Source organism: Camelus ferus, chromosome 18 (assembly GCF_009834535.1).
Source record: "Camelus ferus isolate YT-003-E chromosome 18, BCGSAC_Cfer_1.0, whole genome shotgun sequence".
NCBI classification, from domain to species: Eukaryota; Metazoa; Chordata; class Mammalia; order Artiodactyla; family Camelidae; genus Camelus; species Camelus ferus.
In genome coordinates, this window is record NC_045713.1 from 12748816 (window position 1) to 12773262 (window position 24447).

The 24447-nt window shown below is 44.6% G+C and overlaps 1 protein-coding gene across 13 annotated transcripts in view; it reads left to right on the plus strand.

Moving 5' to 3' along the window:
* Nucleotides 1-547: 547 nt before the first annotated feature.
* The window catches only part of TRRAP (transformation/transcription domain associated protein), a 97117-nt gene continuing 73217 nt past the window's right edge, over nucleotides 548-24447 (plus strand). For 5 of the 13 annotated variants that reach the window (XM_032460051.1, XM_032460057.1, XM_032460054.1 and 2 more), the window contains exons 1-17: nucleotides 548-702; nucleotides 2879-3040; nucleotides 3459-3508; nucleotides 8122-8232; nucleotides 9241-9345; nucleotides 10351-10434; nucleotides 11780-11836; nucleotides 13209-13334; nucleotides 14604-14681; nucleotides 14880-14968; nucleotides 15985-16081; nucleotides 18647-18785; nucleotides 20634-20712; nucleotides 22216-22450; nucleotides 23071-23431; nucleotides 23521-23618; nucleotides 24074-24268. In XM_032460051.1, the coding sequence (XP_032315942.1) occupies nucleotides 2941-3040; nucleotides 3459-3508; nucleotides 8122-8232; nucleotides 9241-9345; nucleotides 10351-10434; nucleotides 11780-11836; nucleotides 13209-13334; nucleotides 14604-14681; nucleotides 14880-14968; nucleotides 15985-16081; nucleotides 18647-18785; nucleotides 20634-20712; nucleotides 22216-22450; nucleotides 23071-23431; nucleotides 23521-23618; nucleotides 24074-24268 (2004 nt within the window). In that variant the 5' untranslated portion in view covers nucleotides 548-702; nucleotides 2879-2940. Of the gene's footprint in view, nucleotides 703-1024; nucleotides 1181-2878; nucleotides 3041-3458; nucleotides 3509-8121; nucleotides 8233-9240; nucleotides 9346-10350; nucleotides 10435-11779; nucleotides 11837-13208; nucleotides 13335-14603; nucleotides 14682-14879; nucleotides 14969-15984; nucleotides 16082-18646; nucleotides 18786-20633; nucleotides 20713-22215; nucleotides 22451-23070; nucleotides 23432-23520; nucleotides 23619-24073; nucleotides 24269-24447 lie in introns of those variants that run through there. The other 8 variants (XM_032460053.1, XM_032460060.1, XM_032460063.1 and 5 more) reach the window with 5 other exon arrangements.

Sequence of the window (24447 nt, forward strand, 5' to 3'; positions counted from 1 at the left end):
CATCAGGGCCCAACTCTCCCCTCCGTTTCCTGGTTACTCTGGCCCAGGGCGGAAAAGCGGTCCTGTGCTGTCTAGCACCTGAGCAGGACGGCCACCTCCGGGCCAGAACACTAGGGCTTTCCTTTGCTTACAGGCTCTCCGTCTGTCTGCAGCCTTCGCCTTTCCAAAGACCCTCCTTACCTCCTCTCCCTCCCTGGGCTAAGAAAGACCCCAGGACCGGAGTGGGGAGAAAACCCCGACCTGCCTGCCACGTTCAGTTCAGGGGTGGGCTCTTACCGGGCCCGACGGCCACCTGCTGAAGAAGCGTCTCGGGTGCCCAATGCCCCGCAGCAGCCCTCAAGCGTCCCTCCCCACCCTCCAGGCTCCTGCGAGGGGACTTCGTGTAGAAACAGAGTCCAACCAAAGCCTGCGTACCTGCCTTCCCCCTCCTCCCCGCCCGCGGCCCCGCCCACGCGGGCGGAGGTTTAAAGGGCCGGGCAGGCCCACCCGGGCGTGACGTCCTTCGCCGCTCCCGCCGCCCGCCCAGGCCGCACCCACTTAGGGGCGGCGCGCCGGGGCCTAGTCCTCCAGCGGCCGGCGCGGCCTCTTTAAGCGGGGGCGGGACTGCGCGCGGCGGCGGCGGCGGCGGCGGCGGCGGCGAGAGCTGAGCTGGGGGTCGCCGGCCGGGGCTGCAAGAGTCCGGCCGCCGACCGGACAGTCGGGGTAAGCACGGACAGGCGCGGGAGGACGGCGGAACGGCCCCGGGAAGCGCGCGCGGCGGCTCTGACGGATGGGGCCCGGGCACGGGGAGGCCTCTGCGGCGCGGCGGCTCCGCGGAGCAACGGAGGGAGGCTCCGGGCGCCCCGGGGTCCCCTCCTCAACCGGGGCCCAGTCCGGGCGGCGGGGGCCGACGGCGGCCCTCAGACCGCCGCCGCTGACTGGCCGGGCGGGGGAGCGCCGGGAGGCGGAGGGCCAGCGGCGCGGGAATTGGCCCTTGGCGCCCGCCGTAGCTCGGCCCGGGAGGCGGGCGCTGGGTGTCCGGCGACGGTGACAAAAGGAGGGAAGCCGAGGGCCGTTTGAGGCCGGGGAGGTAGACCGTTGGGTCGGGGAGCCATCCCCCCGGAGGCGCTCCCGGCTGGCCTGGCACCTCTTGGCCTCCACGCAGGCACCTGGCTCGCCTGGCAGGGCGCGGAGAGAGAAGGTAGCGGCGGCGACAGCGCCCCCTCCGGTCCGGCGGCGCCGCCTCAGGCTGGGCTCGGCGCGGCGGGGCGGGGCGGCGCGGCGGGGCCGTTTGTCGGGAGCGGGCGCGGCGTCGGCTCCGGGCTTCCCACCAGGGCCGGGACGCGGGGCAGGACCGAAGCCAGGCCTGGACCTTCGGCCTTGGGGGTCTTGGAGCTGCTCTTCAGCACGCAGGAGGGACGGGATGTTTCCCCTCAGCCCCTCCTCCCCCAAGACCCTCCAGGCCCAGTCTGTCGAGGCCCCTGGAAGTGGGAGAGTTGACGCCTTCAGTGAAAAAGGCCCCTTCTTGGCCTTTAAAAAGTTTGTGCACGACCCGAAGTTTCTTAGGCAGTGCGAGGCCGTGACCCTGAGTCTTGTGTCTTCGGGGATGGGGATGCGGGGCCTGCGGTGTTCGGAGGTGAAAGAGGAGCCCGTAGTCGCTCATCAGCAGGGCTGACAGAAGCCCTCCCGTCTGTTTCCTTAGTGACTTTGCCTGCCCTGAGCCGGCGGAGCGGGGCTCCCGAGCGGGCTGGCTGCGCCAGGGCTGCGGACGGGCGTCCTCTCTGCATCGGAGAAGTGCTTTTGGTGTCTCTAGAGAGTGGCCGGAAGGGGCTCTGGCGTCAGGGTGTCCCCATCACTTGGGGCAGAAGTGGAGTGTATCCGGTAGGCAGGGCCGTTGAAAGGCCTGCAGGAGAGTTATTGGTGTGTTTGCAGAAGAAAAAAAAATCAAGTCGTGAAACTGCCCCTTAGTTCAGAGTGAAATGAGACAGTTATTTACGAGGGGGAGGCGGGGCAAGTAGGTAAAAGCAATTTCACCCGGTTCTCTAGACACTTACCACGTTCTTAGAATAGAAAGCAAGTCTCCGTTTTTTCAGCCTGGAGCTGCAGTTCTCAGTGTGGTCATCACCAAACCTGTTTGCAGTTCACTGAGGTGCTTTTTGAAGCATTTATTAGTTCATTCAGGGAGCATTTTTGGAGTTCCTACTGTGTGCCAGGTGCAAACAAAATTTACAGCTTCCTGGCTCCTCACTGAGCCACAGTCTCTGGGTGGTGCTTGGACATCACCTTTGGCACCTGGTGATTTTACTGCACAGTGGAGTTTGAGAACCAGTCGTGGAAGGCGGAGGTGGTCCTGCCACAGTCAGCAGACCAACTCCAGCCTGATGGCTATTTTCACACAGCGCATGAACTAAGAATAGTTTTTACACTTTTTAATGGTTGGGGAAAAAACATCAAGAGAACAATAGTGTTTCACGAAACAATTCAAATGAAATGCAAATTTCAGTGTCCGTAAGTAAAGATTGGTGGATTACTGCTATGCTGGTTTAGGTACAGGTTGTCTGTGGCTGTTTTGTGGTTAGTGCAGAGCTCAGTAATTGTGGCAGAGACCACAAAGCCTGAAATATTTTACTATCTGGCTCTTTAAAGAGGGTTTGCCGGCCCCTTGCTTAGGGAAAGATGGACAGGAAAGAACAGCATCTCTGTGTAAAAATCATGTTTAGAAGTTAATAGAAAGAATGGACTACAGTAACTTTTATTTTCTAAAAAGCAAAGGAAATAGTGTTTATTTTCTCTGAATTAATGCACAAGTGTTTAGAATAACTCAGGCATTTAGTCAGAATTTTCCAGAGATTGTGAGCTTGTACCCTTAAGTTCTCTAATCATCTGCTTCTTTTTGTAGGCTGGGTGAACTCATGGGCATGATCCTTTTCTCTTGAGAAGCAAAACTAGCTCAAAAGAAAAATGGCATTTGTTGCAACACAAGGGGCCACAGTGGTGGACCAAACCACTCTGATGAAAAAATACCTTCAGTTTGTGGCAGCTCTCACGGATGTAAATACACGTGAGTTAATCCTTTTCATCATTAGGAAATGCATTGATGTGACTCCTTCATCTCAGTTCAAATGATGTGCACACTGAGATGAGGAGTAACATTGACTTTTATGCCCATTTCCCCTTCCTCTGCTTTGTGGAGAAGCAAAGTGATGAGCATTACTGGCTGGAGCCCCAAAGAGGCACGCATGTGTGTGTGTTGGGGGGGGGGTGTATCCGTATCCTTGTCTGTGCATGCACACGTGTGGCTGGGAGTACGAATGAGTGTGACTGGTTCTAGGGAACTAGTTATGTGCCTTCCTTTGGACCATGACAGTCAAACTGATAAGATCTGATTGCTTCTCTTAAATTATTAAATCCAGTGATTTTAGGAACAGCCTTAACATGATTTGCATTACCTGATGGTTTATTTGCTTTGCCATTTACAGCTGATGAAACAAAGTTAAAAATGATGCAAGAAGTCAGTGAAAATTTTGAGGTATGACCTTTATATTTTATGCTTTTCATTTTGAGATAAATATTCATACGTGCTTTTTCCTGTTGCTTCCCTGTCAGTCTTTTTACTAGTAACTTAAAAAGAATTATCTTTTCAAATGTAACTTGTATTTCAAAATTGAAGTTTGAGAATTTCTACAGTGTTGTCCAGCTTCTTCACACTAGTGACAGTGCACCCCCGTGTTGAATGTTGCTTTTGGTTATTTGACTTTTTTTCATTTAAAATATGGTAGCTATTTTGGGCATATGCTTTCAAAATACACTACACTCAAACTTATGTTGCAGATTTGTTATGTTCAGGAAGTAGATGTTATGTTACTGTGGAATGAGAGCTGGCTGTCAGTTTTGGCTCTCTTGCTTGTAACCTCTCTGACCTTGATCAGTTTCTCTCTTCTGGGCCTAATAGTCTGCAATTTTATATTTACACATAGGTCCCGCAGATTCTGTTCATTTTTCTTCGGTCAGTCTTTTTTCTCTTTGTTCTTTGATCTTCAGATTCACTGACTTTTTCTGTCATCTCCAGTCTGCTGGGATGTGAATATTTCAGTTTATTTGTATTTTTGTACTTTAAAATTTTAGTTATCTAATTATATGGTACTTTCAGTTTTAGAATTTCCATTTGGTTCTTCTTTAGATTTCACTTCTCTGCAGGGATTCCCTGTCTTCATTTATTGAGACCATGTTTTCCTTTTATTCTTTGAACATATTTATAATAACTGCTTTGAAGTCTTTGCTAAGTATAACATTTGGGTTCTATAAGGGTTGATTTCTCTTGACTATAGGTGACATTATCTTGCTCCCTTGCACGTCTAGTAGTTTTTTGATTGTATATCAAACACTGCGTGTAAAATGCCCTCGAATCTGTTGTCTCCCTTGGAAGATTATTGGTATTTTTACTGCAGTCAGCAGTTTGGCTGATGGCTGATCTCAGTGTACTTGTGTAGGCTTGGCTTTATGCTGTGGTAGGGAGGATCTGTGGGAAGCCCAAGGAGTTTCCAAGTCACTCTAACTTGGTAGGATTCAGCCTCCAAACCACATCTCCCTGTGGGTCTCATCAGATGTTGATTTTAGGCTTTGTTGGGACAGGTCTAAGTCAGGCCCTACTCGAGGGCACGGTGCTTCCACAGCCGAACATCCGAGGTGTTTTCGAGGTTAAGATCTTTGCACTGTGGTGAGGGTGCAGCGTCCTCTAATGTTGCTAGACCTCTGAAACCTCTCTTCGTCTTGCAGTCCTAAAGTCACCACTCCCTGGTAAGCCTCAGTTAGTCTTACCTTACCTTACGTGTAAGTGCAGCCCTGTCCACAGTCAGGGACTCATAGGGGACCATCCACACCCCATTCTATAGTTCCTTTTTCTCCGGGGCTTTGCCCTGCAAATTCCAGCCACTTCAGCTGCTGCCAACTCTGGTGTTTGCTCCTCAGCTAAGCAGGACAGTCCTGCTGTCACTGGGCTCCAGCTGGCTGAGCCCCAGTCCGGAAGATGAACCTGGCAGAGAGCCGGCGTGGTCGTGGGGTGCAGCTTGTGAATTCCCCCTCTTCTGGAGATCGTGGCTGTTCCACACCGCCTCTCATCTAGCACCTGAAAAGTGTTCTCCCACAGTTTGTCCAACTTTATGGTCAGTCTGGTGCCAGTTAGTCTCATAGGCCGAAGAGAAAGTCACTTTTCTTGTTTTTAACTTGGGAATGATAAAACCTTTCTCACAGAGGTAATGAGATTAAGAACAATAGATAAATTGTTTCCTAGCCTCTGTCATGGTCGTTTGAATTCGTAAGCATTAACTAAATGTTAGTGCGATTGAATCAAATATCCTATCTGTAGAAACAGTTGGTAGTTTTGTTTGGTAGGGGGACTTTTGTTTTGTTTTAAACAGATGTTTTCAAGGACTCATTGCCTTGAACTAAGCTGGAAAAAAAATCCTGAGATATTTAGAGACTGAGTTAAAGAGTTTTCTCTTCCACCCAAGCTGTTAATGCAAACTGTTAAAAAAAAAAAAACAAAACACTAAAAAAAGAGGTGGGAGGTAGAACAGGAAAGGCCTGCATTCTGTGTTTTATTGGAAGAACTGATGGGAGAGAACCACAGCCCTCAAAGGTTTATTTGAGAGGTTGGAACTGTGGAAGCTGCCTGTGAACCTGCGGGAACAGCACACGCCAGGCCTCTGCGTGTGGGCATGCGGCTCTGTGCCTTAAAGGTCTCACCCCTTTCTCTCCTGGTCAGTGTCGGGCAGTTAGCAAGCTGGTTCCTGGCTTTGGTCTCAGGTGCATTGATTAAATTAGCAGAATGAAACGTTAGTAAAGTAATATACTTGGGGCTTTTCCAAATAGTGACTTTTGAAATCTGTTTGATAGACATTTACCTTAAATGAGATTCAGATAACCAAGTCCTTCAAAGAATTAAATGCCAGAATAACCATCTGTAGGTAATTATAAATTACCCACACTACTACCCCAGAAAAAAGTGTTTAAATGAAGTGAGTGAAATTTAAAAAAGAATTCCCAATGGTTTCAGGAATCTTAAAAATTCGTTTCATTAACCACTTAGGGAGAAGATTCCAGGCTGAGTAGTTATCTATGGCCCACCTCTCAGGACAGAAAATAAAGAAACGTTCCAGTGAGAAATCATGTGAAAATTCATATGGATCTAAAAGCTGGGGGCTGAGTTGAAAAAATACTGCAGAATAACTGGGCAGTTTGTTGAATGACTCTTTTTTTATGGGAGAAACTTGAAACTCAGATGCTTGAAGGCTGTGGAATCGGCGGATGGTGTGGGCTTCTGTGCAGCTGAGCTTGATTTCTCAGTAACCTTGATAATGTTCCAGCATGACTCTTACCCCTCTTTTCCTTGAGTCCTTGAATGTGCGTGTTTGGTAAGAAGTCTTACGCTTTGGGGATGGAAGGTGACAGACACAGTTCCTGTCCCCAGTGGCTCACAGTCTTCTTGGGGAGAGGCTGTTGAGGTGCTGCACAGCTCCAGGGGCGCCCCCCGCACCGTGTGCTCTGGGAACAGCCCCTAGGACTGAGCGCTGGGTTGCCAGGAAGACTGGTACTCAGGTGTGCTGTCCGAGAATTGTGGTTCTTTCTTTGCTCCTGTGGCACCACACTCTTTCCTGCTTTTTGTCTGTCTCTTTCTTGGTTGGCGCCTCATGTAATAGACCACCCCATATCTTTATCTGCACCCCACATCAGGGTCTGGAGCCCCATATGCACTTAGCTACCCAGATTCCTCATCTCATTGTTTTCTCAGACTCATGATAGTAAAAGATTTAATTCCTTCCTTTTATACTCCTATCCCTACCAAGTTAAACTAAAAAAAGTTCAACATGTGCCTTTTACACTCATACTTTCTCATAATTTTGTGCCTTTGCGTGTGCTCTTAGAACCTTTCCCACTCTCTTGTGTGGTCCACTCCTACTGGCCTTTTAAAGGTTTTAGTGTCCCCAGCACTTCTTCAGGAAGGTGGTTTCTGCCATTGGTTCCATCCAGTAGTGTTATGTCCTATTGTTATGTTCCCTTAGCTGCCAGCACTTCCTCTGTCATAATTCTGTATTATCAGTTCTTTTCTTAATATCCGTCTTCCCCTGTCACACTACTGCCTCCCCTATCTCTGACAGCAGGAATTGTATCTACTTTATTCATCATTTTATCCCCAATGAGCACATGGTGGGAGCTCAGTACATGTTTGTTGAAGGAGTAAGTGAGGCCTTACAAGGGGAAAAGAACTTGGGTGTTAGATACACTTAAGTTGAATTCACTCTCAAAACTTTCTGGCTGATAATCAAGAGGTGTTTTAACCTCTCTGAGCCTCTCTTTTTAATCTGTGAAATGGACAAAATACTTACCTTAGGGTCATGGTGGGCACTGAGCTAGGGAGAAGCAGCACAGTGTGTGTGCAGCCCCTGGGGGCTCTGTGAACAACAAGCCGCAGTTACTCAGCCTTTACCGGGGACGGTGCTGCAAGCTTCACGTGGTTACACAAGGCAGGAAAAAATATCCTGCCTTAACAGATGGGGACATTGAGGAACAGAGGTTAAGTAACTGTCCCTCCCAGGTTTGCACTTCCCAAATGAATTCCTGAAACTGCCCTATAGCCATTTTATTGTACGATCTTCTGGCTACAGTTTCATTTCCTGTTCTTTTAAAGTCAGTGCTGGGAGAAGCAGTTGATGAGGTAGATTATAATCTAATTCCTATCAACCTAACTAATAAACTAGATTTTTAGATTGGAAAAGGTATCAGTTTGTTTAGGCTCTTCATTTTCCAGATGAAGAAACTCAAGTCTAGAAGCTAGATGACTTTTCAGAGGTCTCTGTAGAGCGTGGCAGAGCCAACCGCAACAGGCTCCAAGTTGAACACGTTCCACATCGTCAGTATTTCTAAGTTTACCGGTAAATTTTAGCATTTAGTTCTCTAGAATTGGATTTCAGAAACAACAATCATCCTAATTTATTTAAAACTATGTTATCACTAAAGCATCTGAAAGTATTAAAAATGTTGGCTCTGCTAAAATTTTTTTTGAGGTTATTATAATATGTGAATTTGAAATGAAAATATGTACGCAGACCTTAATGGGGTTTTCTTTTCTTTTTGCATAATTAGAATGTAACGTCATCTCCTCAGTATTCCACATTCCTTGAGCATATCATCCCTCGATTTCTTACATTTCTTCAAGATGGAGAAGTTCAGTTCCTTCAGGAGAAACCAGCCCAGGTAATCTGTTCAAAAATGTCAGTGAGAAACAAGGTGTCCTGCTGTAGGATTGCAAAGCACTTGGGAATTAAAGCAACTCAGAACATTTATGGTTCCCCTTAAAAATGAAAGAGGTTTTGTCAGGTAAGGATAACTTTGTCCAAGGCCACTACTACCTCAGTTAAATTTCTTGGTTTTATTTCTACATGACCATCTCTTTCATAGTTGGAACTGTTCACATTTGCGGACCCGTGACACACCCGAGCTCTGTGTGTTAGTCACATCCGCGTCTGTGCACGAGGGGGGCGATGGTTTAGTGCCCCTCCCATACCTGTTGCCCAGCTCTAATCTTACTGTGCTCAGTTCTTACAACTCTGGTCCACTTTGCTTTATCTGTGTCCCCTGTCCACTCTTTGCACCTCCTCCTCACCTTGATCATTTTAAACACTCCCATCATATTTTTTTCCTAGAAATATTTTCAGCACTGATCTCTTAAAAATAACTTTAAAAATTACTAAGTACCAATGAGAGTTAATTGCAAAGTAAAGCATTTTTTTTGTGGTACCAGTTCAAGGTCTACCTATTTTTAGTTCTCAGCCTCATAGACAGAATCATGAAAGCTCAGCACAGCTTGGGATGTGATTAGTCCTTAGGCCCAGGGTACTTGGAGAGAACGTCACAGGAGCTAAACTGAGATCACAAAGTTCACTTTGTGTTTTGCTCTTTCTTCTTAAATCCATCCCCCACGCACACGTTGATATCCGTCTGCTGGACAAAGATAAGGGGTGAAAGGGGGACAGTTTGGCTTACTTGGTTCGGTACACGGTTGTAGAAATAATGGAAGTATTGGTTTGTAGTGCTTTGGTTACATTTAAATAATTTACAAGGCTCTTTCTAAAATGGGCTCCATCATGTAGTCGGGTGGTCACCAGTGCTGGGTGTAGCTGTGTGACGCTTGTGGAATGGGAAAGAATTACCTTGGAACTCTTGGAAGGACTTGATGTTAACATTTTTATTTCTCTTCAACAGCAACTGCGAAAGCTAGTTCTTGAAATAATTCATAGAATACCAACCAATGAACATCTTCGTCCTCATACAAAAAATGTTTTGTCTGTGATGTTTCGCTTTCTGGAGGTAACTTTTGAGAATTCTTGTTATTTAGCCACATTCAAAACTTTGAATGATTTTCTTACTGTAAAATCCAGGGTTATACAGCCATTACCCTCTCACTGAAGTTCTGGCTCCCATGAGTAAAAATTTTCTTGATGTCCATTTTCTCCCATTTTGCTGACCAATTACTAAGAAAGGTTAAATGAACATCATGTTTTTTGAGTCACTGGGAAAGTGACCAGACACAGTGGGAACCTTTGAAAGTGTGTCCGGTGGCGGTCGACAGAGCACAGAGTTCACTGGCTCCGTGCGTCCGTCTGTGTGTCGGGCACAGTAGACACACAGTCAGAAAGGGTTGCTCAAGTTCTTGGGGTCAGTCCATTTGGTACCTGTTAAGCTAACCTCTCAATTGGTTTCCTTACTGTTCTTAGTCTTGATTTCTTAGTTCTCAGTCTTGATTTTCAGTTCTTAGTTTAGAATTCTGTCATGTTTCTGGACTCCGTGGGAAGAGGAGCTTTAGAAGAGGACAGAGGCGGGTTCAGACCTTGGCTCTGTTTTACTAGCTCTGTTACATCAGCCACATTGCTTACCTGCCCTGAGCCTTAGCTTCCTCGCAGGAAAGGTGTGGATGGTGCCCCAACTCGGTGCCCCAACTCAGACAGCATCTGTAAAGCGTCAGCACTGGGCCCAGTACGTGGTGGGTGCTCAGTCACTGTCCTTTGGCAATATTTTCAAGCAATGAAAAGTGTCTGTTGGGCCATTAAGACGTTAGTTCATGGTGTGACTTGCCAGAAATGTGTTACTCATGTGTCAGAGTGTTACTCTCACAGAACCTACTGGTGGGACGCCCTTCAGCTGGTCCTTCCTGTCTGGGACAGCTGTGTTCTGTGGGTTTGTGAATTTTCAACAGATCAAATCTAAGTTGGTTGATGGAGGGTGTGTATGCAGAAAATATTTAGAAAATAGTCTTTAATGTTTAGATTAAAATAAGGTTTCAGAAATATAACTCTTAAATGCTTTTTTTTTTAGACAGAAAATGAAGAAAACGTTCTTATTTGTCTACGAATAATTATTGAACTACACAAACAATTCAGGCCACCCATCACACAAGAAGTAAGTGTTTATCCTGATAGCACTTTTAAAGTGTGCCGACCAGTCCCTTCTGCTCTGTGAATTATTTTACTTTGTTAGAGTTGACGCAGCACATGTTGCTTTCAGTCATGGAGGATACAACCAAAGTTAGGGGAAATCCTTTATCAGTTAAACAGTGACTATTTTCCTGAAAGTGTATATGAATATTTTGCTGAATCTGTTCAGTAGTTGAAATGTGTTCACTGGCCAAAGTGGCAGGGCTGTTTGGGTGGGTCTGGTGTTTAAAGTTTGAGATGCCGCAGGGCTCCATCACTGCTACACGAGGGTCGAGAGGTGGGTTTTGACGTCCGAGCTGGGCTTGACTCTCAGTGTGCAGTTCAGTAGCTGTGTGGCACTGGGTAATCTCCGAGCCTTTTGAGGTTCTTCTGTAAAATGGGGGCAGTCACAATATGTCCTCAGAGATTGCTTGGAGAATTAAATATAAAAGTTAAAGTTATTAGCACAGGGATTGGCATCTGAATCTTCAGAGTAAGGCAGTCTGTGTTAGCCATAATTAAGATAATGTCTTCTCTGGTGATAACCTTGGCAAATACCTAGTGTAGATTATTGGGAATTAAAAGCCTAAAGACAAAATAGAATTCCTTCCACCCTAAAAACCATATTTAGTGTCTTGGTGACTTCCTTTCCTTTTCCCCGCCTTGTCCATATGTATGTTTTTCTACATAATCGCAGTACTGCTGTGGGTGACTTTATATCCTGATTGTTTCCCTTCACATTACATGTAAGCATTTTCCTAAAATACTTCATGAAAAGGATTTTGTATAGTTACTTTTTAATGGATATATGATATTATTTCATATTTTTGGATATTTAAGGTATTCCAAAATATTTGTTTTATGACCATAACTAAATATCTGTTTACAGTTCCAATTATTTTGTAGACTGGGTTTGCAGACAGAATTACCAGATCAAAGGTGTTAATGTTTTAGTGCTTCTGGTGAATATTGTTACCTTGGTTTCCAGAAAGGCTTCTGCAGTTTAAGCTTCTCTCAGCAAGTGGGTATCTCCCTGTTGTGGCCCTCCCTCCAGCATGGTGTGGGCTTACTTTTTGAAAGGCAAAAAGTGGCATTCATTATAATTTTCATTCCTTTGCTCTTCCTAAATTAGAAGGCTTGTTTTCTGTTTATCAGTCTTTTGTGGGTTCTTTTGTCTGTTTGTTCACATTCATTGCTTATTTGTATCTTGAGTGTGACTTTTTTTTTTACTTGTTTTATGAGTTCTTATATAGGAAGACTATTAGCATTTTTCTTATTTATTGTAAACATTTTCTGTTTATAAATATCTTACTTACACTGTCTTTTTTTAGATTCATCATTTTTTGGATTTTGTGAAACAGATTTACAAGGAGCTTCCGAAAGTAGTGGTATGCAGTTTTTAATATTATCTGGATTTATTATTTATATTTATTTCTCATCCCAAAGGGTTGAAGGAATGACTGTAGGGATGCTAGTTTTAGAATGGAGAATGTTAAGTGGTGATAAAAATATACGTTGATATATTAGCCACTTAAAAAAGGGGTTCTTTTGGTTTCACTGTTTAGATTAAATACTGTATTTTGACATAAAAGCAGGATATCCTTATTGTAGAAATTTTCCAAAAAAAAAAAGAAATCCGTAATTATTCTCTCACTTGTAAGCAGCCATCTCCATTGATGTTCTGGGCTTCACTTTGTGCTCTGTGACGATGGTGGCGCTCACAGTCTTGAAGCCTTTGGGGGCAATGATGACTACTTTCAGCATTTTTTCTGTATCATTAAAATTTTTTCCTATATTGAAAGAACCGTTTCCAAGCAGTGCTACCAATATGACAGTGTATGGAGTGGAAGCGGAAAGACCCCTGCCTGTCCTGCTCTCATGTATCGGAAGGAATCACTGTTAGAGTTTTGAACATCCTCCGAGATCCTTCTTCTGGCGGTCATGGTTCTTAGTGACCTGTAGTTTTCTGTCATGCATGTACCTTGACCATCTCCCTGTTGCTGGTTTTCCAACCACTTTCAGTTCATTATTGTCACAAAAAATGCTTTGGTAAAAATCATTGCATAAATCTGCTTATAGGTCAGAATTTCTATTTTAAAGATTTTTTAAGCTTAAATTTTTTAAAAAACTAACATTTTTCAATGTTAAAATTGACTTTTTGGTCTTTAAGGATTTTAACCTGCTGATAGGGTATAAAACTTAAAATGCGTTCTGAATTATCGTCACCGTTGTGTCAGCTACCATTTCCATCAGTCTTAGAGATACTTTTCATCGTAAGTCGTCTTTCTTCACCTGAAGCCCAAATCCCATTGAGAACTAAGGATGACAGCGAGGTCCTGACTTTTAAAAATGTCTTCTGTACTTCACTTCTGTTTAATATTTGATCTCTATTTAGGAGACTGTTTGGAAAGTGAATTCACTGGGGGCCAGCTCCTAGTTTCTTATCGCTAGAGGGATGGGGTGCATCCATCCCGGCTCACTCGGGTAGTAATGTTATATAACATACGTTTCATCTTTTATCAGCCAGGGAACAAAAAGGAAAAAATACTCAGGGCAACTTTGTTTTCTTTTGTTGGAGATGGAAAGTGTGTTCTCTGTCGTGTTATGTTTATGGTCCTGAAAGATGAGGACCCGAGCGCTGCGGGGTGGGTGCACCGTGGGCTTGTAGGGCATTCATCGTCTTCCACCACGTCAGGTGTGCTTTATTGAGGGATGTTGTGTTTGAGTTTAGGAAAAATGACTTCTGTTCTTCTTGTGTAGAACCGCTACTTTGAGAACCCTCAGGTGATCCCTGAGAACACAGTCCCGCCCCCGGAAATGGTCGGGATGATCACAACAATCGCTGTGAAAGTCAGTCCTGAGCGGGAGGACAGCGAGACCAGAACGGTAATCTCTTTTAGTTGTTTGCTTTGTTTTTATCCCTGTCTCCTGTTCTTGGCAGAGGAGAATGAGGTATTGACTTTTTATACCACTTAAATTCTTTGCTTTTTTTCTTAAACACACAGAGGCATTTAAAATAAGCAAACAAATGTGTGTGGGCATGAGAGAGAGTCACTGATGGTGCTGTGCAGCCTTGAGGGGTGCAGGTGAACTGTTGCTCACCATTGATGCAAAGATGCAAAGATAAAATCTAGTGGAATCCAGAACTGCCTGTTTGAAAGAGCAACTGACCAGGCCAGGGGGCCTCTGTTCCGTCCTGAGCTTTGATTCGCGAAAGTCCCTTTAAGCTACATACCATTTGTCAGTCAGTGCATTGCGGCCTGGGCTCTGGGGACAGAAGCTCTGGGATGATGCTCCAGCTCCACCACTTGCGTTCGGACTGTAGGAAAGTTCATGAACCTTTGTCTGTCCTTATTTGTGCTCTTATCTGAAAAATCCATCTCCTGGAGTTTTGTGACAGTGTTGCTGGTATTGCCTGCAGCTGCTGTGTTGTATTTGTAGCATCTGGCGCATGGGCAACATGTACTGAGCGTTCACCATGGCTATGTTTTGTGATTGAGTCAAGACTATCATCTCTGTTTTAGTGAAATGATTTTTACAGAATGTTTCCCTTTGTGCTGGGATAAACAGGAAACTGCATTTTGAATGAAGCTTTCATTCCTGTGCTCTTTCTGAATTAGAAGCTTGTTTTCTGTTTTTCAGTTTTTGTGTTTTTTTTTTTTTTTGCTTGTCTGTTCCTGTCCATTGCCCATTTGTATTTTGAGTCTGACATTTTCCTGACCTGTTTGAGTTTTTATATATTGAGACTCTTAAACTTTTTTATTTATTGTAAGCATTTTTCCTGTTTATAAATATCTTTGGATAAAACTAGGTAAACTTGTACTTTTTGCTGTTGTTCTTTTAAGTAAGCAAAAGAAAAGATTTAAATTAAAAAAAACATTTCTTAGATGATTTGAATCTCTAAGTTTTGACAAATTTTCCTGAGGTTTTTTACTACAGGTGACTACATTGTAAAGTATAAAATCCTTTAATATAAATAATAGTTCTATATACTTTGTTTTCAGAATAATTTCGTTCTTTCACAGATAACAGCAAAGATGTGTCAGTGTTTCCGCTTCCCTTTATTTCGATGGGGCGGTGCTTAGTAGCGGGACACTGATTGGGGCTGTTCTCAGTGCCACAGTGATAACCACAGTCTTGGTCTCTCTCTTACAGCATTCCATCATTCCAAGAGGATCTCTGTCTTTGAAAGTCTTGGCAGAATTGCCCATTATTGTTGTTTTAATGTATCAGGTATGCGTATTGCTTAGTAGTTTCTTGGGTTTGGGGCTTCTGGTTTTATGACAAAGTTTATGTCTAATTTTCCATGTCAAATAGATGTGTATGCTATGCATGTGCTAACTAATGCATCTTACAGTTTCTTTGGTATGCCAGATTATTTTGTTAAAAGCAGAGTGTAAAGGCATGAAAATCTGATATGTTTGCTTTTAGCTCTACAAACTGAATATCCACAATGTTGTTGCTGAATTTGTGCCCTTGATCATGAATACCATTGCAATTCAGGTATCTGCACAAGCCAGGTGAGATTTCTTTGGACAGTCGCATAGCTGGCTGCTGTAGTTCTTTATTAATTTTTTAGGGTGGGGGAGGTATTTGGTTTATTTATTTAGTTTTAGAGGAGGTACTGGGGATAGAACACAGAACCTCGTGTGTGCTAAGCATGTGCTCTATCACTTGAGCTGCACCCTCCCCCACACCATAGTTCTTTAACTCAAGAAAAAAAAAGCCTGCTGTTGTCATTTGTAAGACAGGACAATTTTGAGAGATTAAAATTTTGGTAAACTTACATGTATTTTTGGCTTTCTGAACTTACACTTCAATAATGATAGTAATGGTTATTTTGGGGAAAAAAAGTTATTTTGGTTCCTTATTTTGCAAAGATGATGTGTCTTTGGTGTCTTGTAAACTTAGAACTATCATTAGGCATTTCTATCCTCAGTACAGTAGTTAGAGCTTTGGGATAGTCCAGGCTTTCTCACCATCAAGTTCTTGCTGTTCCTTTCAGCATGAGTGCTAGAAAGTTCTTTACCCTCTTCATTCATCCTCACTCATCATCCTAATCACTAATGAGGCCAAACGTGTTCATCCTTTGAGGTCTCTCAGTGAAGCTTTTTCTCACATTTCATAGCATTCCTAGTAAGACCTTTATCACTTAACCTCTTGACTTGCAGCCTGTCTGGCTCGGAGTCAGTCGGGGGCAGGATCTGAGGGTGATCAGCTCTCACAGCCCTGTGGCCCCAGCCCGGGTCTCTCACTGAGCAGATAGGTGCCCTCAGCCGTCTTCTAGGGGAGCGGGTCAGTCTCTCGTTAGTTGGAGGGATTCAGGCTGTGGCTGCTGCCCAGTGGCCGGAGAACTGCCTGCTTTGTGCCTTCGAGGCCTTTGTGTTACTTGGAACTGCATAAAGGTATAGGCATGTTCACTGTTGCGCTGTGTAGAAATCACACTTTTTGGATTATTACAGGCTTTTAATTAATGTTAACATCACCTTAAAGAGTTGAGAGCTAATATTGTAAATTTTGGTCATTTCTCATCCAGGCAACATAAGCTTTACAACAAGGAGTTGTATGCTGATTTCATTGCTGCTCAGATTAAAACATTGTCATTTTTAGCTTACATCATCCGAATTTACCAGGTAAGTTCATCAGCTTTTAAGTCAGGGTTATTGAGATATAATTTACATGCAGTAAAATTCACCTTTTGTAGATGTACATTTCTGTGAATTGACAAATGCATACAATTGGTAACCACCAGTACATCAGAATATAGAACATTTCCCTCATCCAGAAAATTCCTTTTATACATTTGTAGTCAATTTCCTTCTCCTACCTCCAGTCCCTGGCAAATACTGGTTTGTTTTCTGTCCCCATATTTTTGGCATTTTCAGAATGTCATCTAAATTAATCACTTGTTGGACAGTGTATGTACCCTTTTGAGTCTGGCTTCTTTTGCTTGACAGTAATGCTGAGGTTCATCCTTGTTACTTTATTGCTGATTTGTTACTTTTCCTTGGTGGTTAGTTGTCATAGTTTGTTCAGGCTGCCTTAACAAAATGCTGTATGTAGGTTAGGTGGCGTAGACAGCAAACTGTTCCGGAGCCTGGAAAGTCCAAGATCAAGGTTTCATTGGGGTTTGGTTTCTGGTGGGGCCTTTCTTCCTGGGTCACAGGGACCACCTTCTCCCTCCCCTGTGCCCTCCCGTGGTGGGGAGGTGGTGGGGAGGTCTCTGTTTCTCTTTAATAAGGCTGCAGTCCTCTACTGGGTTAGGTCTCCACCCATATGACCTCATTCAGCCTGAGTTACCTCCAGACACAGTCATAATGGGGTGTTAGGGCCTCAACAGATGAATTTGGGGGGCGATGGGTGGACACAGGCCAGGCCGCAGCTGTAATACTCCGTTGTATGGATGGATGTACCACGGTGTGTTTTTCCATTCACCAGTTGATGAACATTTGAGTCATTTGCATTTTTTTAGAGCTATTTTATCGGGGTATAATTCATGTACCATAAATTCACCCTTTTAAAGTGTACAGGTCTGTGGGTTTTAGTTTATTCACAGATTTGTACACACCTCATCACTGCTTGGTTTTAGAGTAATTTCACCCCTAAAGGACACCAGCACTGATGAGCAGTCACTCCACTCTCCCCCATCCCCAGCCCTGGGCAGCCACTGATGTGCTTTCTGTGTTTGTAACTTCGCCTGCTTCATTTTTGGCTAAATAAAGCCACCATAAATATTTGTACACAGATTTTTGTGTGGATTATTTGGTTCACTGACTTTCGCTGTTGTTGAAAGTTGTGTGTTGTAGTAAATTATGTGGGGGAGATTGGAACTTAAAAAAGGCTTATCTAAAATGATTATCTAATAAAACTGTGATAAAGAAATTTTAGAAGCTTTTTTGAGGAGCCTCTAGAGTAGTTTTTTTGTTGCTTTTTGGTTTTTTTTCCCATTTGGAGCTGTGGTCTCCATACTTAAATCATAAGAACTTGAAGGAAAAAAGTGATGCCTTATCTTTCATTAGTCATATAGTTTTTTTAATAAAACTCTCATGGAGGTAATTATTCTTTTTTTTTAAAGTGAAAAAGAGTTGCATAAAATATTTAGTTGAAAAACAATGAGGAAAGCATTACCATTAGAGGAGTAAAAAAATTCAAAAGAATATGAAAGCAAACATATGCATGTATATGCATGACTGGGACATTGTGCTGTACACCAGAGAGTGACACATTGGAACTGATGGTACTTCAATTAAAAAAAATTCAAGACCTGGTAATTAACGTAATTTTAGTATTGCCACCAGAACCTAATTTCCACTGATCACAATGAACGGGTTTTATAACTTTTCTTCACTTTAGTGCTACTCAGAATCTTCATCTTTTAGCAAAAATCGATCAACCACAAGGGAATGGTTAGATAAATTATGGTAGGTTCACATCTGAAATATGGTGAAGTTATTAACAATTAAGATGTGTATTTTTTTTTTCGGTGGTAACTATTCTAACGTATGGAATAAATTTAGTCCTGAACTATTCTATAACAGTGCAGTTGTAATTGTTTTTATTCTAAACTACCTTTAAAAAGCATTTGTAGCCTTCCTTCCCCCAGCTCATTTTTTAATGTGTTTATGTACATAACTAAGAAAACATACTAAGAAAAGGAAACATTTGGCATAAAAAAAATCTGCATTATATACCCCTTGCTGTTTTAGTCAGCTTGAGTTACTGTGAATAACCTCCTAAAACACCTCAGAAGGCGATCGTGACTTCGCTTATTCTGAGTTGATTAAAGGTGTCTTTGGCGTCATCATTAACAACTGACATTGACGGATGACCAAGGAAAGAGTTTTGGTTTTTGAACTTAAGTGTTTATTTCTTCCTCCTCCCCCCTTAATGGTGAAGTAATGCAGATTCATTGTTGAAAGTTGGGAAAATGCAGAACAGCGACGAAGCCATCCGTAATCCCACTCCCTGTGTGAAGCCCACTGCCCCTCCTGCTGCCGCGCCCCCGCCCCGCCCGGCAGCGCGCGCGCACGCACGAGAGCCGCTGAGCCTCTGGGTGATCCCGTGTATTAGGCCGCTGACTTTATCAGGGTCCTTTTAGCTAAGCTTCGTCTTCCGGAATTTTTTAAAAGTTTAGGAAGCTTCAGTTTTTCTCAGCAGCTGCCTGTCAGTGTAGCTGTTATTTTCCTCTCGTTGTACAGGATTTGGTGACTAAATACTCCCAGCAAATGGTGAAGGGAATGTTGCAGTTACTCTCAAACTGCCCCGCAGAAACCGCTCACCTCAGGAAGGAGCTTCTGATTGCCGCGAAGCACATCCTCACCACCGAGCTGAGGAACCGTACGTCCGCCGCGCCTTGGAGCGCCTGCCTGCCACTGCGCGTGCGCGCGCCGCCGTCCTCGGGGCGGCCGGCGCCCCCTGTCGTGCCGAGCCTCCGGCTCGCTGCGTGTTTCTGGCTCCATGTGTCCTTTCCTTCTTTACCGCTCTTTTAGGTGTACTTTTTCTCCTTTATCTGCCTCCTACCTCCCCCCTCTGCCTGCCCACCCACCTCTACTGTCTCTTCTCTCTCTGCCTCTCTTTTTTGCCTGCCACCGGGGTCCTCCCTTCATCTTCTCAGCGATTTCAGGATTTATGTGATAGTTTCCTCGGCATAGTTTACAGTCTGAGTATCTCTCGGTGCTGCTCTGCCTTCTGACTGCATGTCTTTTGACATTGCAAATAGCCATTTGCTCTCTTGACTCACAGCGGACAGTCTTTAAAAGATGAGCAGAAACATGCTTGCTTTCTCCGTGCTGTGAGAATGGTGGAAGAGCTCAGGCTGACTTCCTGTGTCCTGCCGTGTGAGCGGTGAGGACTTGGAGGTGCGCTGGCGAGTCGCATATACACGCAGGAGGTTTCTACTTGTTGACGTGTGGACAGATGAAAAACCTGTCCCATGTTTATCAGATAACCTCTGATCCACCACGCACAACCAGGCCTTCCTCTGAGGCCATAAAGCTCAGTTTTAGTTCTGTTGACTCCACAAAGATTGTCAGCTTTCCAAGGTGCTTCTTTCCAAGGCTAGATCACGTTAGACTTGCTGAACTCAGCTTTTAGACGCTTCTTTCCTTTTTTTTAACGGAAAAAAGATGTTTTAGGATATTTTGAAGCTCATAGTAGTTCCTAGACTTAAACAGGTAACATTGTTGACATCTCTAAAAAGTTTTTATTGAAAGAAACATTTAAAGAATCGTATTAAACGTTACCCATATTATTATAAAATACAAAGAAATGTATGTATATAGTTAAAATGTACACATCTGCTACCAAATGTTAGATGAAAGCATTGAAGTGAAATACGTAAGTCACGATTCATTTAAGCTTACTTTTTTGGCATCTGAAATACCAGGTGCTGAGTCATCTGTGCTGATCCTGAGGAGCAGTCATTTGAAAAAACCTGGACTATTTAATAACCTGCCCGTTTCCCTAGAGATTCTGATTCTGGGTCATGAAGGGCTTCTGGAAGCCAGTGCCATGCCACTTACTTTCTTAACATTTCTTCACATGTTTTACTCACCCCTTGCCACCCCTCAGCCTGTGGTATCTGAGCCCTTTGCATCTTTCCTCTGGGCCTCCTTCCTTGGCCACCTCACCACACAGCCCTGCGTCCCCTCCTCTGACCTCAGAGGGCCTGCCGGTGGCCTCTCTCTTTTTTCTCCCTGAGCTGCCAGCTTTGGGAGGTACCATAGATGTGCACTGTGTCTCTCCAGTGTGTACATGGCTTTTATATCTTTGATCCCCGGCAGCTATTTGCTGGCAAAGAATATACTATTTGCTATACTGTTTGCCACCCTGTGTGTGCACATCCTTAGAAACGTCGGTTGTCCCTGAGTGGAGACCTGCTGTTCCACCCCGTCAGGTTCTCAGACCTGCAGAAAAGCAGGAAGGAAGTTTGGTGATGGGTCTTTTTTTTGTTTATTTTCTTGACACTGACCGTGATCCCAACTGTGACTCTTACAGCACAAGGCTGCTGTGGTCCAGTAAAGCCAGCATCTTAGACTGAAATAGCATGTGTGCCTTTCTCCTCCCCACCTTTCCCAAATCTGGATTGCTCATTGGTGCAGACTGGCTACTATGAAAGTACTGTTAAGTGACTTCTTGCTTGCTTGGTTTAGTTGGTGATGTATGCAATGGATATTTGTGTTCCAGAGTTCATTCCGTGCATGGACAAGCTGTTTGATGAATCCATACTAATTGGTTCAGGATATACTGCTCGGGAGACTCTCAGGTATGATACGAAACTTCTGGTATCTGGTTGATTAAATGCAAGGGCCAGTGAATCCTGGCACTTCATGTTGTGAGCGTTTCAGCCAATGTTGGATTTAGAATTCCAGGAATTTTTGGAAACACCTTAGAACGTTGCTTTTTGTGCTTCAGCTTAATTAGAGTAGTTGTTTTGATTTAAATTGTACGTAAAACTATCGGACTAGCTTTAGTTTTTTTTTTTTTTCTATATAATAAATGTATCTTTTTATTTAAAAAGAGTATTTGGTAATCTAAGACAAAAGCAGAGAAAACCTTTTGGTCCTACACAAGAAGATCAGGTAACATGGCTAATAATTTGGACTATTTCCTTCCAGTTTTTATTTCTTATGCATTTTATAAAATGAATGTAGCTGCGACAACATTTATTTTTTCTAAAAGGGAGATTAATCATCCTTTACAATGTAAATGAATCAACAATTAGTAGTTTTTTGGTTCTAGTAAAGGAGGTGTGATGGATCTTCTGAAAAATATGCAGAATATTCTGAATATGTATCAACTGTTCACTGTGTTTTCTATATGAAATACTATTATAAAATATGACTTAGACGGTCTTTATAACTTGGGGGTTGAACCCGTCTGTATGGATATTAGCTCAAAACCCTCCAGTGGTTCCTGTTGCCCTCAGACAAAACCCAGACTTGCCCGCAGCCATGACCCCAGCGGGGTGTGGCTCTGCTCTCCCTGTCTGACCAGCTGCGGCTGCGCGGCCTTGGCCGCTCCTTGGCTGCCCCAGGCAGTTCCCACTCGAGGCTTTGACCATCCTGTTTCCTCCAGCTGGAAATCTCCCTGGCTTTTTGCCTGAGATCCCTTTTTGTCCCTGAGGTCCCAGAGCCGATGTCACTGCAGAAGGGCTTCCCTTGGCCCCCAAGAGCAGTTCCCCTGCCCGTCTTGCTCCTGGTTCCTTTGTCCATCTCTCACAGCACTTAGCAACTTGCATAGTTTATCTCTTTACTCATTTATTTCCCCTCCTGTGAATAAGCTTCCTGAGGACAGGGGCTCTACTTGTGTCACCATGGCCTTCCTGGTGCCTTGCCAAGTGTCAGGTGCGTGGCAGGTGTCCGAACATTTAGTGAGTGAAAGTACTTGACAGCGCAAACGTCATTGGAGCTCTATTAAATGTCTGGTATATGAGGTATTAATTGACACGTACTGTTTATCTTTGAGCAACAGAACTCATTCAGTGCACTCATAATTGTTTTAACATCAAATTAACTAGATGTGCAAATAATAAACATGACGTGTATGAAGGTAACCTTTTTAAATTGGAAAGGAAAGATATAAGCAACAAGATTTGAGCCTTTTAATTTTGTAACTGGGAGGAAGTAACATGGGGGAACCTGGGACCACACAAAGCATGTCCCAGACAGTGGTGGTCCTGGGGCCGGTCATGGTAGAAAGGGCGGCCTGCAGACATGGCCTGGGGGGACGGTGAGACACTAACCAGCAGAGAGGTCTCTGCCCGCAGGCCCCTCGCCTACAGCACGCTGGCCGACCTCGTGCACCACGTCCGTCAGCACCTGCCCCTCAGTGACCTGTCCCTCGCTGTCCAGCTCTTTGCCAAGAACATTGATGACGAGTCCCTGCCCAGCAGCATCCAGACCATGTCCTGCAAGCTGCTGCTGAACCTGGTGGACTGCATCCGCTCCAAGAGCGAGCAGGAGAGCGGCAACGGGAGGGACGTGCTGATGCGGATGCTGGAGGTGCCGCCCCCCGCGCCCTCGTCCCGCTCCCCGCTCAGCTCATCCCGGTGCTTTACTGGCGAGATTGCCAAACTTGAGCCCAGGTGTTTAGACCACCTGGGTTCAAATCCCCGCTCCCCCATCAACCAGCCAAGGGTCCTTGGGTGGGACGCTTCACCTTGCACTGGTCTGCTTGTCTTCTAAGCAGGGTCATCACAGTGTCTACCTCATAGTGTGCTTGTGAGAGAGAAATAAGATAATGCTCCTGGCAAGTAATCACAAGAGGTATTTTCTGGGCCACTGTAGCACAGTGCTAAGTTATCTGTGCACGTCTCTGGGGAGATACCCAGTGCTGCCTGGATCCAGGGGTAAGGTGTGATTCCCGAGGCCAGTGTGCGATGGTGTGGACCATGGAGCACCCTGGGTCACATCCAGGCCCTGCTCATAGGCCAGTCACTCAGCTCTGAGCGGATGCTTCACGGGTGAAATGGAGACAGTGAGACTTGCTGTAGTGAGTGTGGGGGAAAAGCAAACCAACTTTAGCAGGTGGTTGTGGAGAGTTGGTTTTCTGTCTTCTGAAATGTTGTCGGCCTGTTGAAGAGGAGTGATTTTTGTCCCCCTCCACTTTCTCTTCCTGACAGGTTTTTGTTCTCAAGTTCCACACCATTGCGCGGTACCAGCTGTCTGCCATTTTTAAGAAGTGCAAGCCCCAGTCGGAACTCGGAGCCGTGGAGGCAGCTCTGCCCGGGGTGCCCACTGCCCCCACAGCCCCGGGCCCCGCCCCCTCCCCAGCCCCGGTGCCCACCCCAGCCCCGCCCCCGACCCCGACCCCCGCCACCCCGGTGACCCCAGCCCCTGTGCCTCCCTTTGAGAAGCAAGGAGAAAAGGATAAGGAGGACAAGCAGACGTTCCAGGTCACAGACTGCCGGAGTTTGGTGAAAACCTTGGTCTGTGGTGTCAAGACAATCACGTGGGGCATAACGTCCTGTAAAGCGCCTGGTGGTAATTCCACTCTTGGTTATTCAGACAAATGATGTTTTTCGTAGAGTGGGTTTTATTCGCACTCACTTACCATGCTGTCTCTTTTCCAGAAGCTCAGTTCATTCCCAACAAGCAGTTACAGCCCAAAGAGACTCAGATCTACATAAAACTGGTGAAGTACGCGATGCAGGCTTTAGATATCTATCAGGTAAGGCTGTGCCCTCAGGCCAGGCTCTGGGTGTGGAAAATACCTCTTAGCAGCAGGATGCCAGTGATGCAAGGGTCTTAGCGATCTCGTTTGGATGGGGCGGTTCCTTCCCGGGTTTGCTCTTGTCCACAGGGCTGCGTTTATGGTGAGACTTCTTTTAAGTGTCAGTGCATGTTGGGGGGGGGGGGGCGGTGGTGTAAAGGGAATGCAAAAGAAACAAGGTTTACATTTACGAAATTTGTTTTTGTTTTGAACACATAACGAAGTTTTTTTTTTTAATTATTTTCCAAAATTAACATGAGAATAGAGAATTTAAAAGAACTTAGGGGGCAGGGGGGCATTTATTGTCTAATTCAGGCACTCTGTTCTACATGTGCAGCTGTTCTAATTATGTAATTATGTAATATTCAGAGATGTTTGGTTTTAATCCCTGTGGATTTTTCCCCCCATGCTAGGTCCAGATAGCAGGAAATGGACAGACATACATTCGGGTAGCAAACTGCCAGACCGTTCGAATGAAGGAGGAGAAGGAGGTCTTGGAGCACTTTGCTGGTGTCTTCACAATGATGAATCCCTTAACGTTCAAAGAAATCTTCCAGACTACAGTCCCTTATATGGTGGAAAGAATCTCAAAAAATTATGCCCTTCAGGTACGAAGTTCCTTCCTTATGTTCTTTCAGCACTGGCTCTCAACTTCTTTATGTGTTGAATACTTGGTATTCCTTTTATTTTCCAAGTAATGTGCCTAAGGATGCTGCCTGTAGAGCAAAATTTAGAGAAATATTAGGCTGCAGTAAAAAAAAAAAAATTTCAAAGGATCAAGATGCTT